The 17,144-nt window shown below is 36.3% G+C and overlaps 1 protein-coding gene across 6 annotated transcripts in view; it reads right to left on the reverse strand.

The window, feature by feature from the left end:
• UNC13C (unc-13 homolog C) overlaps positions 1 to 17,144 on the reverse strand; it is a 557,967-nt gene that overhangs the window by 254,272 nt on the left and 286,551 nt on the right. For all 6 annotated transcript variants that reach the window (XM_070236389.1, XM_070236405.1, XM_070236396.1 and 3 more), the window contains 2 exons: positions 5,640 to 5,708; positions 3,962 to 4,051 (listed from right to left, as the gene is read on the reverse strand). In XM_070236389.1, coding sequence (XP_070092490.1) covers positions 3,962 to 4,051; positions 5,640 to 5,708 — 159 coding nt within the window. The remainder of the gene's footprint in view (positions 1 to 3,961; positions 4,052 to 5,639; positions 5,709 to 17,144) is intronic.

A 17,144-nucleotide genomic window follows, 5' to 3' on the forward strand; every position in this document is an offset into this window, starting at 1 on the left:
TTGGATAAATAAGTCTGGAGTAGTGGAGCTGCCCAGGCTAGAGATATAAATTTGGAAATTATTAGCTTAGAGAAGATTTAAGAAATGAAACTAGATGAGTATGGATAGAGAAGAGAAGAGTTCCAAGAAATAAACCCTGGGTAATTCTAGCCCTATGACATGAGGAAAATGAGAAAGAACAAAGTAGTGGAAACCAGAAAATAATCAGCCAATGAAACAGGAGGAAAACTAAGCAAGAGGGGTGTCCTGGAAATCTAGAGATGAAAGGGTTTCCAGGAGGAAGAATTGATGAAATATATTAAGTGATATTGAATGCTGTTGGATGAAGATCAATAATGACCACTAGATTTAGCAAAGTGATGGTCATTAGTGATTTTGACAAGATCATCTTTGGTGAAGTGATGACATAAAAGTCTGTTTGGAGTGGGTTCAAAATATAATGGTGTATTTTGAGATTTAATATTGTTAGTATTGTTAAAAATCAGTTCTTGTCAGACTGATTTATAGATTTAGTGCAATCCCAGTCAAAATCCCAATGAGAAATAACATTGCCTAAACAATTCTGAAAAAGAAGAAAAATGGTGGAAGACTCACACTATCTGATTTTAAGATTTGCTATAAGTAATCCAGACAATATAGTCATGGTGAAATTATAGGCAATTGAACCGTCCAGAAATAGACCCAAACAAATATGGCTAACTGATTTTTTCATAAAGATGCAAATGCAATTCAATGGATAAAGGATAATCTTTTCAATAAATGGTGTCAGAACTATTGAATATCATATGCAAAAAGTTATTCTTGACCCATATCTCACACCTTATTAAAAACATAACTCCCAAAATGGAACATAGAACTAAATAGAAAAGGCAAAATAAAACTTTTAGAAGAAATGTAGGAAAATCTCTTTGTGACCTTGGTTTAGCCAGGAGCTCTATCCACAAACAGAAAAATTGACAAATAGACTTCATGAAAATTAAGAATTTTTCCTGTGCAAAAGATACTGTTAGAGAATGAAAAGACAAAGCACAGACAGGGAGAAAATATTAACAAATAAAGTACCTGATAAATGACTTGTATCAAGAGTCTATAAAAGAACTTCTAATACTCAACAATAAGAAAATAACCTAACAAAAAATTGGCAAAATATTTCAACAGATTGTTTATAAAAGAAACTCAGATGGAAAATCAGCCCGAGAAAGGATGATCAACATTACTAATTAATAGACAAATAGGGGCCAGGCCCCGTGGCTGAGTGGTTAAGTTTGCGAGCTTTGGCAGCCCAGGGTTTCACCAGGGCAGATCCTGAGAGCGGACATGGCACTGCTCATCAAGCCATGCTGAGACGGAGTCCCACATAGCACAACCAGAAGGACCTAGAACAATGATATACAACTATGTACTGGGGGCCTTTGGGGAGAAGAAGAAAAATGAAGATTGGCAACACATGTTAGCTCAGGTGCCAATCTTTAAAACAAATAATAATAGAGAAATAAAATTAAGACCACGATTAGATAGAACTTCACTCCTAGCACCATGGGAAATACCAAGAGCTTCACCAGAAGATGTAGAGCAACTGAAATTTTCATACATTGCTGCTGGGAATGAAAAATTGTACAACTGCTTTGAAAAATGATTTGGCATTTCTTGTGAAGTTAAACATACGTTTACTAAATGACCCAGGAACCTCATTCCTAGGTATTTACCCAACGAAAGTGAAAACTAATGTTTACACTAAAAATATGTATATCAATATTTTTAACAGTGTTATTTGTTATAACCCCAAACTGTGAACAACCCAAATGCTTGTAGTACACACATAACAAAGAATTACTACTACTCAGCAATAAAAAGGAATGAACCATTGATACACTCAACAAGATGGATGAATAGCCAATGTGTTATGCTTGATAGCGTATTATTTCATCTACATAATGTTCTGGAAAAGGCAAAACCAAAGGGGACAACAACAGATCCATGGTCGCCAGGGCCTGGGAGAGGGTTTGACTCTAAAGGAGCAGTACAAGGGAATGCTGGAGGATTATGGAACTGTTCTATGTCTTGATTGTAGTAATGGTTATACAACTACAAATTTGTCAAAACAAATAGATCTGTACAACCAAAAGACTGAATTTTACTGTCTGTAATGAGAAAAATAGACAATGGAAGAGGAAATGTGTCCAAAAGATAATGGGAGGAAAGAAATTGGAAAGAAAATGTAAAGAGGATTATTTTGAGGAGTTTTGGCATCAAAGGAAAAGAAGAGTTAAGGTAGTAGCTGTAAAGAAAGTGGAGTCAAGCACTATTTGTTTTTCTCCCCACAGCCCCAGTATCTAGCTGTATATCCTAGTTGCACGTCCTTATAGTTCCTCTATGTGGGATGCTGCCACAGCATGGCTTGATGAGCAGTGTGTAGGTCCGTGCCCAGGAAGAGAACCAGCGAACCTGGGCCACCAAAGCAGCATGCGTGAAATTAATCACTATGCCACCGAGCCACCCTGGAGTCAAGCACTATTTTTAAGATTGAAAATTAAGAGCGTGTTTGGTGATGGAGAATATCCAGTAGAAAGGGGAAACTTGATAATTCAGGCAAGTGGGGAGGATTGCTGGAAAATGTTTTAGTATGCAAGAGGGGAATGAAATCAATTGCACAGGTGGAAGAGATCACCTTTTCTAGAACAGACAGCTAATCAATAGTAATTTAAAAAAGGAAGAGTATACAGACAAGGATGTAGCTAAGTAGGTAGGTGAGATGGGTTATGGGAGCATATGGTTGGAGCTTGAGGAAGCTCTCCAGTCTTTGCTTCTGTTTTTTCAGTGAAATAGGAAGCAAGGTCATCAGCTGATCATGAGGGAGGGGAAAGAGGACTTGCAAGTTTGACAAGATTTGTTTTCTAAACACTGCAAGGCTGGTGACTGAGGAATGACAGATATGTAGCACTTGTGCTGGCACTCTCTAACCTCACTCCCATTTACCCTCATTGTTTATGGTAAGCATCACCTGTCAATCAAGTAAACTTTCCCACTGAGCCTGGACTGGGTCTCACTATCATTTTCTACACACTGTTCCAGCAGCTGCTGCCAGTAGGTCAGAATTGACATACATTCTATTCATCCTAGTCACCCAATTTAACCACGGTTTTAAACCAAATACATTTTAATTGAAGTTTAAAGAATTTAAATGATTATTGATACAGTATGGGTTTTTTTGCCTTTCTTATATTATAAAATATCATTTTTAGTGCTTGTAGTGGAAACAATCACAGGCAACACCAAAAAGAAAAACAATTATTTCCAGTCTTTTTCTATGTAGAATTTTTTTGAATAAACATCATAAAACTCTTTCAAAGAACAAAACTTTTTAGCCCATAGCCAGACAAATAATTTTAGGAAAGACTTTACATGAATTGTCCTGCTAGCCAAAGTATGATTCTAGAGAACTTTCTATTAAAGCAGAGGAGATATATCTAAAAAGAAGTGTCTGCATAGTTTGGTAGATAATAATTATTATAGTGGATTAGGTGATCAAATATATTCCTATGTAGACAGGCCAAGGCTAAAAATGGAAGTTGCCATAATTGGGGTAAACTTAAAGAGTCAGCTACTCTCTTATGATGAAAAAGTCAGTAGGATATCTTAGTTAAAATTAAGACAAGAAGTAAACTCCACTTCCACATTTTTAAGGACTTTTTTTGTAAGTGCCATGTCCACTTATTAGAGAGCTGTGTTTAAGATGGATTTAATTTCAAACGAAATTTGAGCCCAATAAAATATCTCAACTGTCTAGGATAATCCCTTTCAACCCTCCTTATACTGGAAGCTTCATTTAGCTCAGGCAAAGTCACCACAATTTAATTGCTGAAGTTGAACAGTATTGATCAAGAGAAAGGTAAACCAGACTTTACCAGGGAATAAATGTGTTATGTCACACCAAGACAGTGACAGAAATAAAATGAGGTACCTTCATCCTAAAAAAGGTGATACTTGTTAGCAGGTCAACCGTTGATTTCAAGTCTTGCAGTCTTTCAGCATTGCTGGCAGGAAAATTTTCCTTATTAATTAGGAAACAGAAAATGGGTAAATTATCAGCATTAAGCCTCCAGTGGGAAAATAAGCGAAAACTAGCTTTCTATGAAAGAAAAAACTGTGTAAAGTTTTTAAAATATCCCTACAGTATTCTCACAATAATTCTATCATAAAATGTTCCAGAAAGTAAACAATTTGAAAATAGTCTCTTCTTAGTCTTAGAAAGCCATATCTTTCTATTTATCCCCACAATGCAACAAAAATATTCAAAACATATCATTAATGCAATGTTATTAGGTTATTTGTCATGTTCATAAAATAGTTTTGCTACTAAAAGTGGGGAGGACAGCATATATTTGAAAATATTTTTATGATTTTCTCAAGATGGGTAATTTTTTTCAAAAGTACTTTGGGAACTTTTGCATGTGCTACATTTTCAGTCACAAAGAAACTTTTCTAAAAGTTAAGAAAACTAAGATTGCACTGCACAGTCTCTTCCTAAAGTACCATGGATTTCAACAAAAGTTTCTGTTAGTGAGATTTGGTGAAAAATGTCATATAAAAATGCAGATGTTCAAAACTTTGAAGGAAAGGTATAATTATGAAAGTGTTTATGTAAGAAACAATTTTAACATTGAGACATTTCTCACATTAACCTGCTTTCATATTGGATTTTAAACAGTTATCACGAAAACAACAGGTAACTTTTGTATATTCATGAACTGAAGCAGAGCGGGAGAGTCTAAATGATGGTGAATGAGGCGGCCTCCAGGCCCTTCTTGCCTCTAAATATCTTTTTTGTTGCCTAGCCATAGCAATTCTCTTCTCATAGGGTTGGTCCCGGTTCCAACATAAAAGGTGAGTCTGACAAAATTTGGTATTAAAATTTCCAGAAATATGCAATTCAGGTATCCATCAAAAAGAGACTAAAAAGTAAATGCAGGAGAGATATATATGTGCAGATATGGAAAGATGTTTAGAATAAATTGCTAAATAAAGAATGGAATAGTTATTACTATGGAAATTTAGGAAAGAAAATTTGTAACTAATTTTTTTATAATTAAGATACTTTGTAATTAAAATTATATGTTTGTACTCACACATACATGAATATATTTGTGTTTGTGTGTGCATTTGTGTATGTTTCCCCTGGAGGTGAAGTATAGAAGTGTTGACAATGAACTACGAACAACTTCAAAAAAAGCACATTGTATTGATCTAGAAGGAGTGAATTAAACAGTGAATCCCAGTAGGAATCTCAAAGCTGGGGAAATATCAGCAGGATATCTCGGTAACAAGGGGTGAGCTTTCAAAATGAGGACTGGGCCACATGTCTACTTCATGAATTAGCTAAGGGCCACTCAGTCTGGTGGTTATTAAAATAATTATAAAATTAAAGCTGTAAAAACACACACAGTATTGTAGGCTTATTTGGGACATGGCCTGAATAAGGGACATCTGCTTGCTTACTTAGTGGACTCTTCTAATGTGACAGGACTCAAGATTGATATTTTTACTTTTCCATTACACTGTGGATTATTTTGTACAATAGGACAAGAAATCATCTGAGCCAAGCCCCTATTTTACCTTTAGGCAAATAATTTTGTACATACCCTGTACTTTGACAGGTCAATCCTTAAAGAGTTATGCAACTGGTCCAGTAGTTTTATGAATTTTTCCCTCTGTAGAAAGCAAACACAAAGTAGGAGAATGGAGATAAACGGTCATTCTAAATGTAGTCCTGACAACAAGTCTGTGAGTTACTGTCCCCATTTTATAGAAAGGAAGGTTCAAAGATGTCAATGACTTGCCCAAGGTCATACAGCTGATACGTGATACAGCAATGATTCAAACTCTTGTCTTTTTGACACCAAATCCAGGCTCTTTCCAACAAGTCACTGCCTCTCTGTGATGAATGAGAAAGCACCCAGAGACTTGTGTTCTACAGAAAGAGTCCAGACAACGGAATTGTCACTGTACTGATTCACAGCAACATGAGCCAGCAAGAGAAAATATAACCCACCCCTGTTTCTACCCCTGCACACCACTCCACCTCCCCAGAAATAAATTACAGTTTTTAAAGCTTCTCCCACCTATGGTAGTGAGAGTAGCTGCTGTTTTTGTCAAAAACAATTTCAAAAAGCATTTTCTTTTGGTAACAAGTAAACACTTCATAATCTGAAAGGATTTATTGCCTTTAAAGTATGTTTATGATTTAATGCTAAAAAATAGCAGGCAAAAATTCACTGATGCTTCCCTTTGATGCTGTGTCAGTGTTGGACTGACCTCTTCATAGAAGGATTTGAAGATTATAACAAAAAGGAGTTTTGTTAATAAGCAGAAGGATGAAGTTGTGTGGACTAAGTAAATTATATAAATTAGATAAATTAAAACCATCAAAGTCACACACACAACCCTTATAGGTATACAATTCACCATTCTGAATTTTAGATTTCGAATCAAAAATGAAAAAAATAGGAGGGTGGGAGTAAATGACAGTCAAGTTCTCTGCCTATATTAATATTCTGTAAACATCAAATTGCACTTTGGAAGATGTTGGCAAAAGTAGAAACTTTTTCTAATAGTTTCACATATGAGGTGGATTTATAGTGTATATAACTCTTATGCCTTGAAGTCACTGATCTTGTGGAAGCGAGCTGAATATTAATAGGAATTGATGAATTGTTCCTAAGTTGAAACTCCAATTTAAACTGTCCTCATCAGGTTTACAAATCAGTGAAAAAAATTTGAGTATTGCCTCCATGTTAACCCCTGTGGAGGCAATGAAGGAGCCTAAGAAATGATCCTTGTCTTCCGGAAGCCTGTCATCTCATTAGGCAGGTAAGACTCTACAGTAAAGCTACTAAAACATACAGATGAGTTGAATGTCTTAGATCTTTCTTTCCCACTCTTATCATATGTTCCACGGAGAGGAGACAACCTATGCTGCCCATTATTAACCCCTCATCCCTCATTCACATGGGTCAATGGCTTTCAATCAGAATAGAAAGATAAAAGAGCCACTACAATCATCAGTTTAGGCCACAGTAAAGTTAATCATTCAATGACTGTAAAAGTCAATGTGTTCGTGTCATGTCTCTGAAAGCTTTGTCTGACCTCTGTGATTGGTACTAATCATCGAGACAGCTGATGTGACCCTAGCCAACCACGCTATGGCTGAAATCATTGGCCCTGTTATATACACTGGGACTGAATGTTCTGGTTGTCTGCTCAATACCCATTCTTCCACTCTTCCTTATAATCGAACCTCATGAATCAAACGTGTCCATTATGAAATGCCTACCTTCCCAGACCTCTTTTCCTCTAGGAAGGGCCATGCAGCATGGTTTGGGTCAATGAGATACGTACAACGTATTAAAGGGGATGGACCCAGATAGCATACTATCAGTGAATTATTATTTGTAAAGATTCTAAAAGAGTGCTTGGCAGGCTATTAGTGTTTGCTGTATGATTCTCTGTTGGGCTATTTTCCATTTGCCCTTTGTGTTTCTCTCTTTTTTTCTCACATTAAACTCAGACTAGGTACTAGAAGGTAAAACAGTCATCCTATGGCTATAAGATGAAAAGCTTAAGAGATGGTAAGAATGTTTGCAGCAGGAAGCGAGATGGAGCCCCACACCTCATCCAAGCCCTGTCTGATCACTCTTTCAAAAAATTACAATACTGAGAAGCTACACTAGCCCTAAATTTCTTATTACCTGTGGACTTAAGTTACATGGGAAAAAAAATCTTATTTACTTAAGTTTGTTGAGTTTCTGTTCCATGCAGCTGAACACAATTCTGACTGATACAGATCACACATGTGGTCTTCCTACCTAGGTCTTCAGGGCCCAGCTGGAAAATTTACATCCAAGCAGAATAGAAAACTGCAAGACTTGTTTGTCACTAAATTGTGAACAATATCAGATGATGTCAAATTAAAAGTGTGCTTCTGATTGAATTTTCATAGAGATTCTTTAAACAGCAGGACAGCTTGAAATTTAATTTTGTTTACAATATTTCTATTAACTACAGTGAGATTGCCTTTGCAAGAACAGAGGAGGCCTATTGCTTGCATAGTGTGATTTGAGAAAGAACAAAAGATGGCATGATTAAAAAATGATTCCCCTGAGGGGCAGCATGCCACAGTATTTGAAACTGCCACATTATTCAGGTCTTTGCATTAGGTAAGGACTACATATGTCTGGTATTTGGTAAGGACCAAATCGATAATAATAACAGTGAGCATTATCAGTTATTAAAAATTTAGGTTTAATTAGTTGATAAGGATACCTCTAGACCAGGGGTCAGCAAACTGTCTATAAAAAGCCAGATAGTAAATATTTTCAGCTTTGTGGTCTCTGCCACAACTATTCAACTCTGCTGTTACAGAGCAATAGTTCTAGCAGACAATATACAAACAAATGGGCACGGTTTGTTTTCCAATAAAATTTTGTTTCTGGACACTGAAATTTGAATTTCATATAATTTTAGTGTGTCACAAAATAATAATCTACTTTTGGTTTGTTTTTTAATGATTTAAAAATGTAAAAACATTCTTATCTCATGAGCCATACAAAACCAGTTAGTGGGCCAGCTTTGGCCCCTGGGCAGAGGGGAGATTTTGAGTCTGGGGAGACAGTTGCTACGCCACAAGAGCACTCTCCGTAATTTTCCCTAGGATCCTGGGAACCAAAGAAGGAAAAGCTCATATAAGGAAGGGGTATAAAAACCTCTGCATCATCCTCAGCTTCTCTCTTCCATTCCTTTCTTTCTCAGTATTTCACTCCAACAGCATGGGTAGGTTTATCCTGAAGCTTAAGCTTTGGGGGCCCACATTTGCTTCAGCTTCCCTGGGAGGAAAACTAGCTACGTGTTCCCGTGATCTTAGGTTTTTGTAAAATTCATAAGAATAGGATAAAAATTATTTTGACCTGGACTAGCAAATTGTAAAAACTTTTTTCCAGATCATATCAAAAGCAGTAATTCATTAAGAAGAACAGAAACATTTCAAACAGAAGTAAAGCATAGCCCATTTGATAATTTTTTGACAATTAATGTTAATCATATGAACATATTGGAAATGTTTACATTTCTTGCTGATATGAGATTAATTCTGATACGAGATACCATAAAATTATAAAATTATAAAACTACAATGATGCTATCAATAAAAAAACTAATTAATAAGTGTTACCAATTTGAACAGTATTTAAGGGGTCACTTCATAGGCAAACTTGAAAAGCACTGAGATGTTATCATTCATTGACCAAGTCAGCCTTAATATTTCCCTGGGTTTGACTGAACTTTCCACAGAGCTCTTCCTGACTCTAAGTCCTGACTTCCCTTTTTTATTTTTAGAGAATTTTCTTTAGAAAATTTACAATTGTAAATTCTTTCTCTGCCCCTTTGAGATTTAAATCTTTTTAAAAACGTCTTCCCAGGGGCCCCGCCCCATGGCCATAGTGGCTAAGTTCAACACTCTCTGCTTTGGTAGCCTGGGTTTTGGGGTTCATATCCCAGGCATGGACCCACACCACTCGTCAGCCATACTGTGGTGGCAATTCACATACAAAAACTAGAAGAAGATTGGTGACAGATGTTAGCTTAGGGCGAATCTTCCTCAGCAAAAAAAAAAAAGAAAAGAGAGGAAAAGAAATCTCTTGCCAGTTTTACAACCCAAGAATGTCTTCCTCGAGTACTTGGGAGCCAACCCTTTGAAACATAATCATCAAAGAGATAGCACCCCTATCTTCCAGCCTCTGTGGGAGGGTAGGAGACTAACATCTATGGGTGTCAATTAGCAAACACAGATAGCTTAATCACAGGAAAAGATCTTTGCAAACTCAAGAATGATTCAATGTGCTGGTCACATACCACTGACCCTCCTTATATCCTCAGGTACTTTTCCTCTAGCTTGTTCCAGCCCTTAGAAATTCCTCTCTTTTGTTTCAGCAAAGTCCATCTCAGACTGGGCTCTGTTCTCTCTCCAATTGCAATAGCCTTGAATAAAGTCTTCCTTCCCTCTTTAACTTTGTTGTGTGCAATTTTTGCTTTGACATCACATAGGAAAGAAACAATAAATGTTTTCCCAAATTTGATGAAGGTCATTAAAATGCATGTGGCATTATCAATGAATTGTGAAAGTAAAAGAAACTCCTCTAAAGTATCAATTTAAAAAGTTTGATCAACTCTGCTAGATGAAAGCCTAAAAAATTATATTTCAGAATTTTTGTCGTATGAAGAAGTGATCAAAGAATCTGCAATAAAAACTGTAGTAAAAACTCTTATAGAGGTGTGTCAGGCAGTTAATTAACGAAAATATTATGTTGTTTTTATGGAATTTGTAATGTTTGTGGTATTTGTTGTATTATAATAACTTATAATTCATTGTGATTTATCTGATAAGGGGTCAATATTCAAAATATACAAAGAACTCATACATCTCAACAGAAAAAGAACTAACAAGCCAATTGAAAAGTGGGCAAAAGATCTGAACAGATGTTTCTCCAAAGGAGATATACAGATGGCCAACAGGCAAATGAAAAGATGTTCAACATCATTAACTATTAGGGAAACGCAAATCAAAACTACAATTAGATATTACCTCACTCCTGTCAGAATGGCTATAATTAACAAGACAGGAGACGAAAAATATTGGAGAGGATGTGGAGAGAAGGGAACCTTCATACACTACTGGTGGGAGTGCAAACTAGTGTAGCCACTATGGAAAATCGTATGGAGATTCCTCAAAAAATTAAGAATAGATCTACCATATGATCCAGCTATTCCACTGCTGGGTATTTATTCCAAAGAACATGAAAACAAGAATCATAAAGATACATGCACCCCTGTGTTCATTACAGCATTATTCACAATAGCCAAGACTTGGAAGCAACCTAGGTGCCCATCAAGGGACAGATGGGGAAAAAAGATGTATATATACAAAATGGAATACTACTCAGCCATAAGAAATGATGAAATCTGGCTATTTGTGACAACATGGATGGACCTTGCAGGTATTATGCTAAGTAAAATAAGTCAGAGGGACAAAGTCAATTACTGTATGACCTCACTCATAAGTAGAAGATGAAAACAACAACAAACAAACATACGGAGACAGAAATTGACTTGGTGTTTACCAGAGGGGAAGTGGGGAGGGAGGAGGGCGAAAGGGGTGATTAGGCACAAGTGAGTGGTGATGGATTTTAATTAGTGTTTGGGTGGTGAACACGATGTAATCTACACAGAAATTGAAATATATAACGATGTACACCTGGAATTTATATAATGTTATAAACTGTTACTGCAATTTGAAATAAATAAAATGCATATTAATTTTATATTGACAATTTTATATTCTTCTTCTTAAAGAGAGTTTCAGCAAATTGTTTAAGGTTTAGGCAGCACAAAACCTAGATCCACCTCTGCCCAGAACTAATCATTTGGCAAGTCATAAAGAAACCTAATCTATATGAGAATGTTTCCTACATTCATTCTCTCCTTTGCCACATCACTTCATTTTCTCTAAACCGTTGTCCAGAGGCAGCATCATTAATTTTGCCATGCCAGGGCTAGTGCATCGACCCTCTCACCAGTTTCCATGTAGTCCTCCTGTGTTTAGTACCAAGAACTGGCTTACTCATTCTTCCTTTCTTCAGCGTGGCTTCCTGCAGTTCTGAGACTGGAAAACTTAATGCCATATTTCCCAAACTTCTTTGTAGCTAGGTTTCTGCAAGATTTTCATTTCTGCCTATTAGATGTATGTGCACTACTACATTTGGAAAGCAGACATGAGATGGCGGTCCACTTCCTGCTTCTTGGTTTACCTCTGCTGCTAAGTAAAGTCCTCAAGACATTTGTCTTCTGGTCACTGGCCACTAGCTTTGTGGTTTTTAAGACAGACGCATGGGCAATATAAGCAGTCTTCTGATTCTTCTCCTTTCTGACTGTCAGAAAGTTCACAGCTTGTTTTGCAAGTCAGTTTCACTGTGATATTGTGAGAATTATTATAGAAGGATCCCCCTCCTCCTAAGTGCTTCAGCTAATATTGTTAAGCATCGAATTCCCTGTGCCAAACCTCTTTCTACTTAAAGTTGCTCGGATGGTTTTTATTACTACAGCTGAACTCTGTCTGATGTACATTCTCTCTCTCTCCTCTGTAACATTCCCTCTACAGAATGATCCCTCTAATTCAGAAATTCGACCAGATTATACTCTATGCCTCAAGAATGAAGTCCAAACATCTTAGTGGTCATTAAAGGCCCTCAACAATCTAATGTCAACCCAATAACACAGCTTCCTCTTATACTTCCATCTTTTGTTCTATCTGCCCTACTCCAGAGGCAGACTACCTTACACATACCTCCTTGAATTTATTTTGCATCTTTACTTCTCTTTGTCTTTACTCAAATGTCTTCCCAGGTCTAAGGTAGTTTTCCTACTGCTTACTGGATTTTGAAAATTGCTATTCCTCCCTAAAAGCCCTGTTCATTTTGTCAAGCTTTCATGAGCCCCTGAAGAGAATCAATCACTTGCTCCTCTTCAATCTCAAAGCAATTGGAAGTATACACTCCTTTTACTCATCATATTTTGGGAGTGATTTATGGTTATTGTTACATAGGTTATATTACTTTCCCATTAGAGTATAAATCCCAGAGAACAGAGGTCAACATTTATCTTTCAGCCCCTCCACTGTCTGCTATATTGCCATACATGAGGTATCACATAAATACTTATTGAATGAACAAGTGGACAAATAAAAGAAATATGTAATGGCAAAGAAAAACTTATTAACATATTTGCTTCTGCTCAGCACTGCCTGTGTCAAAGAGGGTGTATATGCTTAGGAAAAATATTTAGCTAGATAAATATCAATTTTACTAAAAATTTATTGGCTATTTGTGTCTTAAGATAACTCACTAAATAAATTTCCTAAAGACTTTTCTTCAAAGTTGAAATATTGACCCCCCCACCTCACAGAGTTTTCCTCCTTTCCAACCATTGATCTACCCATGGTGCTTTCAACATCCGTGAAAATGTTTTACCCAATACAGTTCTCTGATCCTCTTGACTCCAAGCAAACTTTACACTCAATGGTCTGCTCCTAAATCATCTCTGAAAGAAGAAAGGCTTGATTTTTAGCATTTGCCAATTTCTGTGATATAAATATTCTCAATATTTCTCATGTCAAGGATGACTGTGTTCAACAACCAGCTTGCGATATTCCTAAAAATTCAGCAATCACTGCCTGTGAGCATGTACAAACTAGCTCCAGTATACCACTGTTTTACACCCAATTTTCAACAATCTACTCCCAGAGCTACACCTTGGACCTGAGGCTTCCCTTTTGAAATCTTGACTGCAATGTATGATGTTCCTACCAAAATCCTGTCTCTGTCTCTGTCTCTCTCATGGTGCTACTTATCAAACCTAGACTCCATGGTGAACCACTTCAACTTTTCTCTTGACAGCACAGTCTATATACCAATTCCCTCACCCTTCCATTGCCTCTTTTCTGCAAAATTTCAACCTACAGTCAATCCAACCATCTGCTGTATCTGTTACTACATCAGTATCAGAATGCTGGAAATTCTGACAAAATCTCACAGCCACATGAATTGGTGTGACAACAAACTTGTGCTTCCCAACACCAAATGAGACCTTCAGCTTTACTAGAAATTCCTCTTATGTGGCCCTGAATCATTCCCCTTTCTATTTCCTTCCGTAGTAGCTCATCCAAACCTTTACCCAACCTCCTCGACCTTGTGCAATTATATCACAGGCCTTGTCTTGTAGATGAGCATTGCTTGTCCTTGTAGACAACCATAGAGAAGATTAGGGAAATAGAATAGGAATTCTCCAACTTTTCATTCCTATGTCAAAAGCTTAGTGTTCTATGCAAGGGCTCTCACGCCATTTCCTTAACTTTCAGAACATAACTTGCCATTTCTGATTTCAAGGAATATGCCTCCTTCTGTCCTCCTGACTGCACTTCTTTCTTTCTCCTCTGCGATGTTCTTATATCACTTATTCTCCATCTGATAAATATGCAACTTCACTCTTGCAACTAGCTCCTTTCTAACAATCCATAAACATGTTCAAATTTATCTTATTAAATAATAATAAATTCCTGCCCAACCAGACAGGAAAAATAAAATCCCTTTCAAAACCTCTCTTTTGATTTATCTCTCTTTTCCTCTTCTCATTCAAGTTCCTTGATAGAACAGTCTCTATTTCCTCACCCACTTCCTCCCTTTTTTCACATTTTTATTATATTATTAACACAAGTGTAGAAAATTTTAAAATTTTAGTCTAGAGATGAATACAAAACAAAACAACAAAATACTAGTGGTAATCCCACGAGGTTGCTGTACCATTGGCATTTTGGTGCATTTCCATCCAGTCTTATTTCTAAACCCCTGTGTGTATGTGCATCTGTGTGTGTGCGTGTGTGTGTGTGTGTGTTTTCAATGTTGGAATTAGACTGTATATAGATTTTTGTATCATATTTTTTCACTTACCATTATATTATAGGCATTACTCAATTGTATGAACTCTTCTTTAAAAACTGATTTTTAGTGATTGTATTATGTTTTAGTGAATAAATGAACCCTAATTTATACAACTATTGATCTATGCCATTCACTGAACAACCCTGTGAAATAAGGCTTCAACCTCAACTGCTTCACTAAGCACGGACCCTAACTGCCAAATCCAAAGGGCTCAATTCTTTCCCCATCTTCCTTGAACTTTTGGTAACAGTTGACAATGTCATATACTTCCCTTTTCTCAAAATAGCTTTACCTTGCCTTTCATACTATCACATTTTTATTATTATTTTCATCCAATTCCTCATTTTCCTCAGCAAACTTTGCTTGCCTCTCCTCTCCACACCCAAGGGTTCTGTCCTTTTCACTTTATTCTTGAGCATTTTTTTTCCAAACCATGACTTCAAATAACACTTGTACACAAAAGAGTCTGAATTTGTATGAGTAATGGTTTTCTTTTCTTAAAGATTTGTTTGTTTTACAATCCTCATAAGCAAGAAAGCTTTTTCCACTGGCTTATTTTTTTTTTTTTTGAGGCTCAAATGTCTGGGTTACACCTTTGAGAAGGATGAAGAAACGCTGATATAACATTGTTCCTTGGTCAGTAAGTAACAGTATCAGCTTCAGATTTCAGGTAAATAAGTACTTTGGGTCCTAAAGTGGAGGTGGGAGACATTATACTTAGATATATTTGACTCAGCAAACAGCATTATTTTCAATAGAGAGAGAAAAATATAATCAAATTTACATACCAAATCACCAATTTATCAAGATGTCGTTTAAAGAAAGATTTCCTCTTTTAACTTTCTTCTACCATAAGCTATTTGACTTACAAAATGAAGTTTCCTATAACCACGTTGCCACTGAAACACTGAAAAGTACTGAAATCAATTGGGTTTCTCTCTGTTGGGCCGGCATGAAGTAAAGGAGCACACTATCTAATCTTCCTCTGGGCAGCTTTTACGGTGGATGTCAATCATATAAACACAGCTTCTTTCTCAGAGGTAGAAAGACTCAGTGTTCCATAAGATTGGCTTATTCTCTACAATGTACCCAAGCAGAATATTAAGACTAAAACAATTTCATAACACTGAATGCTTTATGTTACAGGTTAAATCCCAAGATAATGCATACTGTTACCAAGATGAGATTTTTATAACAAAACTGTTCTATGATCTGGTATTGGTCATAATACTATTTTGTTGAGCTGCCTAGGAATGTTCTTTGGCGCCAGCTCTTACAAGAATCAATCTGTCTAACAAAAGTGTACAGAGTACTGTTTATACTATGAGTAGGGCCAGAGAGATGAAATTCTCTTACCTTATGTTTACAGAGCATTTTCAACTTTTACAAACTGGCTTACCGTCTTTTACCTCATTTGATTTTCATCTTAAATTTGAGAAATATGTTAGAGCAACAATTGTTATCCTCACTGAACAGATTGAGAAATTGAGGCTTTAATGACTGAACTTATTTGCTAAATTTTAATACAAACTCAAATCCCATGACTCCTAACTCAGTGTTTTCTTCTACTAGCATTTATTTTATCATTAAATAGAAATTACTTTTTCCTTTAACTCATTCCAACTCATCCTACACATCTCACAAGCATTGTCATTTAGATGAAAAGAACAGGAAAAGAGTAAACACAGTATCACATTTTTTTACCCTAATAGCTTTATATCCTTTATTTGCTAGGTCTCATTTGTTTCTGCTCTGTGACACATACCCAAAAATTTGATTTCTAATAACATGATCAATAACAAAAACCTATTCAGTGAACCAATTTGGAAGTGCAGTGGGAAATGTAAATATGATGTCATGGAAATCACTTTCCTATAATGAATCTTAGTTTCTTGCAAGAAAAAATGAGAATTAACATACCTGTCTCACAGGGTTATTGAACAGAGCTACTGTCTACCTAGTTGCCTTGGCCAAAACCTTTCCTTCACTGTCCAAATCCCTAATGACACCAAGTACTCTTGATTCTATGCCCTGAAAAGCTCTAGAACTTGTCCTTCCTTCTTCATCACCATTAATTCCGTTTTAGTTTATGCTCCCATCATTTTACTGGGATTACTCAATTTTATATCCCATTTCCAGTCTTGCCAATTTCATTTTTATTATACTTATAGAGAATGAGTTCCAGTGACAGGTGCAACAGATAAATACTTGAGACTCCTTAGAATCTCTGCATTTCTGCCTTTAAATGTGTTCTTGATACATTTGAATACTTCAGCTGGACAGTCTTAATTCAGAACAGATAGTTCTCTTAGGCTCTTTATACACCTACTGTTTTTTACTTAGAAGAGGTACTGTTACCCATCAGTAAGAATCAACAGGAAGCACAAATGGAGCCTAATAGGCTCCAGAGAAGTCAACCAAAGTCAAATTTGCCAGGGAACAGTATCTGAAATGGTGAATCCTAAATTTGCACACATGAAGAATTTCCTATAAAATACCAGTACAATCTCACAAAATGTATGTTTTTCTCCCATTGGAAACGATCATTCTAGATTTGGGGATTTAATATAATGAAGATGCCAATTGACTGCTAAATAAAGTTTT

Source organism: Equus caballus, chromosome 1 (assembly GCF_041296265.1).
Source record: "Equus caballus isolate H_3958 breed thoroughbred chromosome 1, TB-T2T, whole genome shotgun sequence".
Classification (NCBI taxonomy): Eukaryota; Metazoa; Chordata; class Mammalia; order Perissodactyla; family Equidae; genus Equus; species Equus caballus.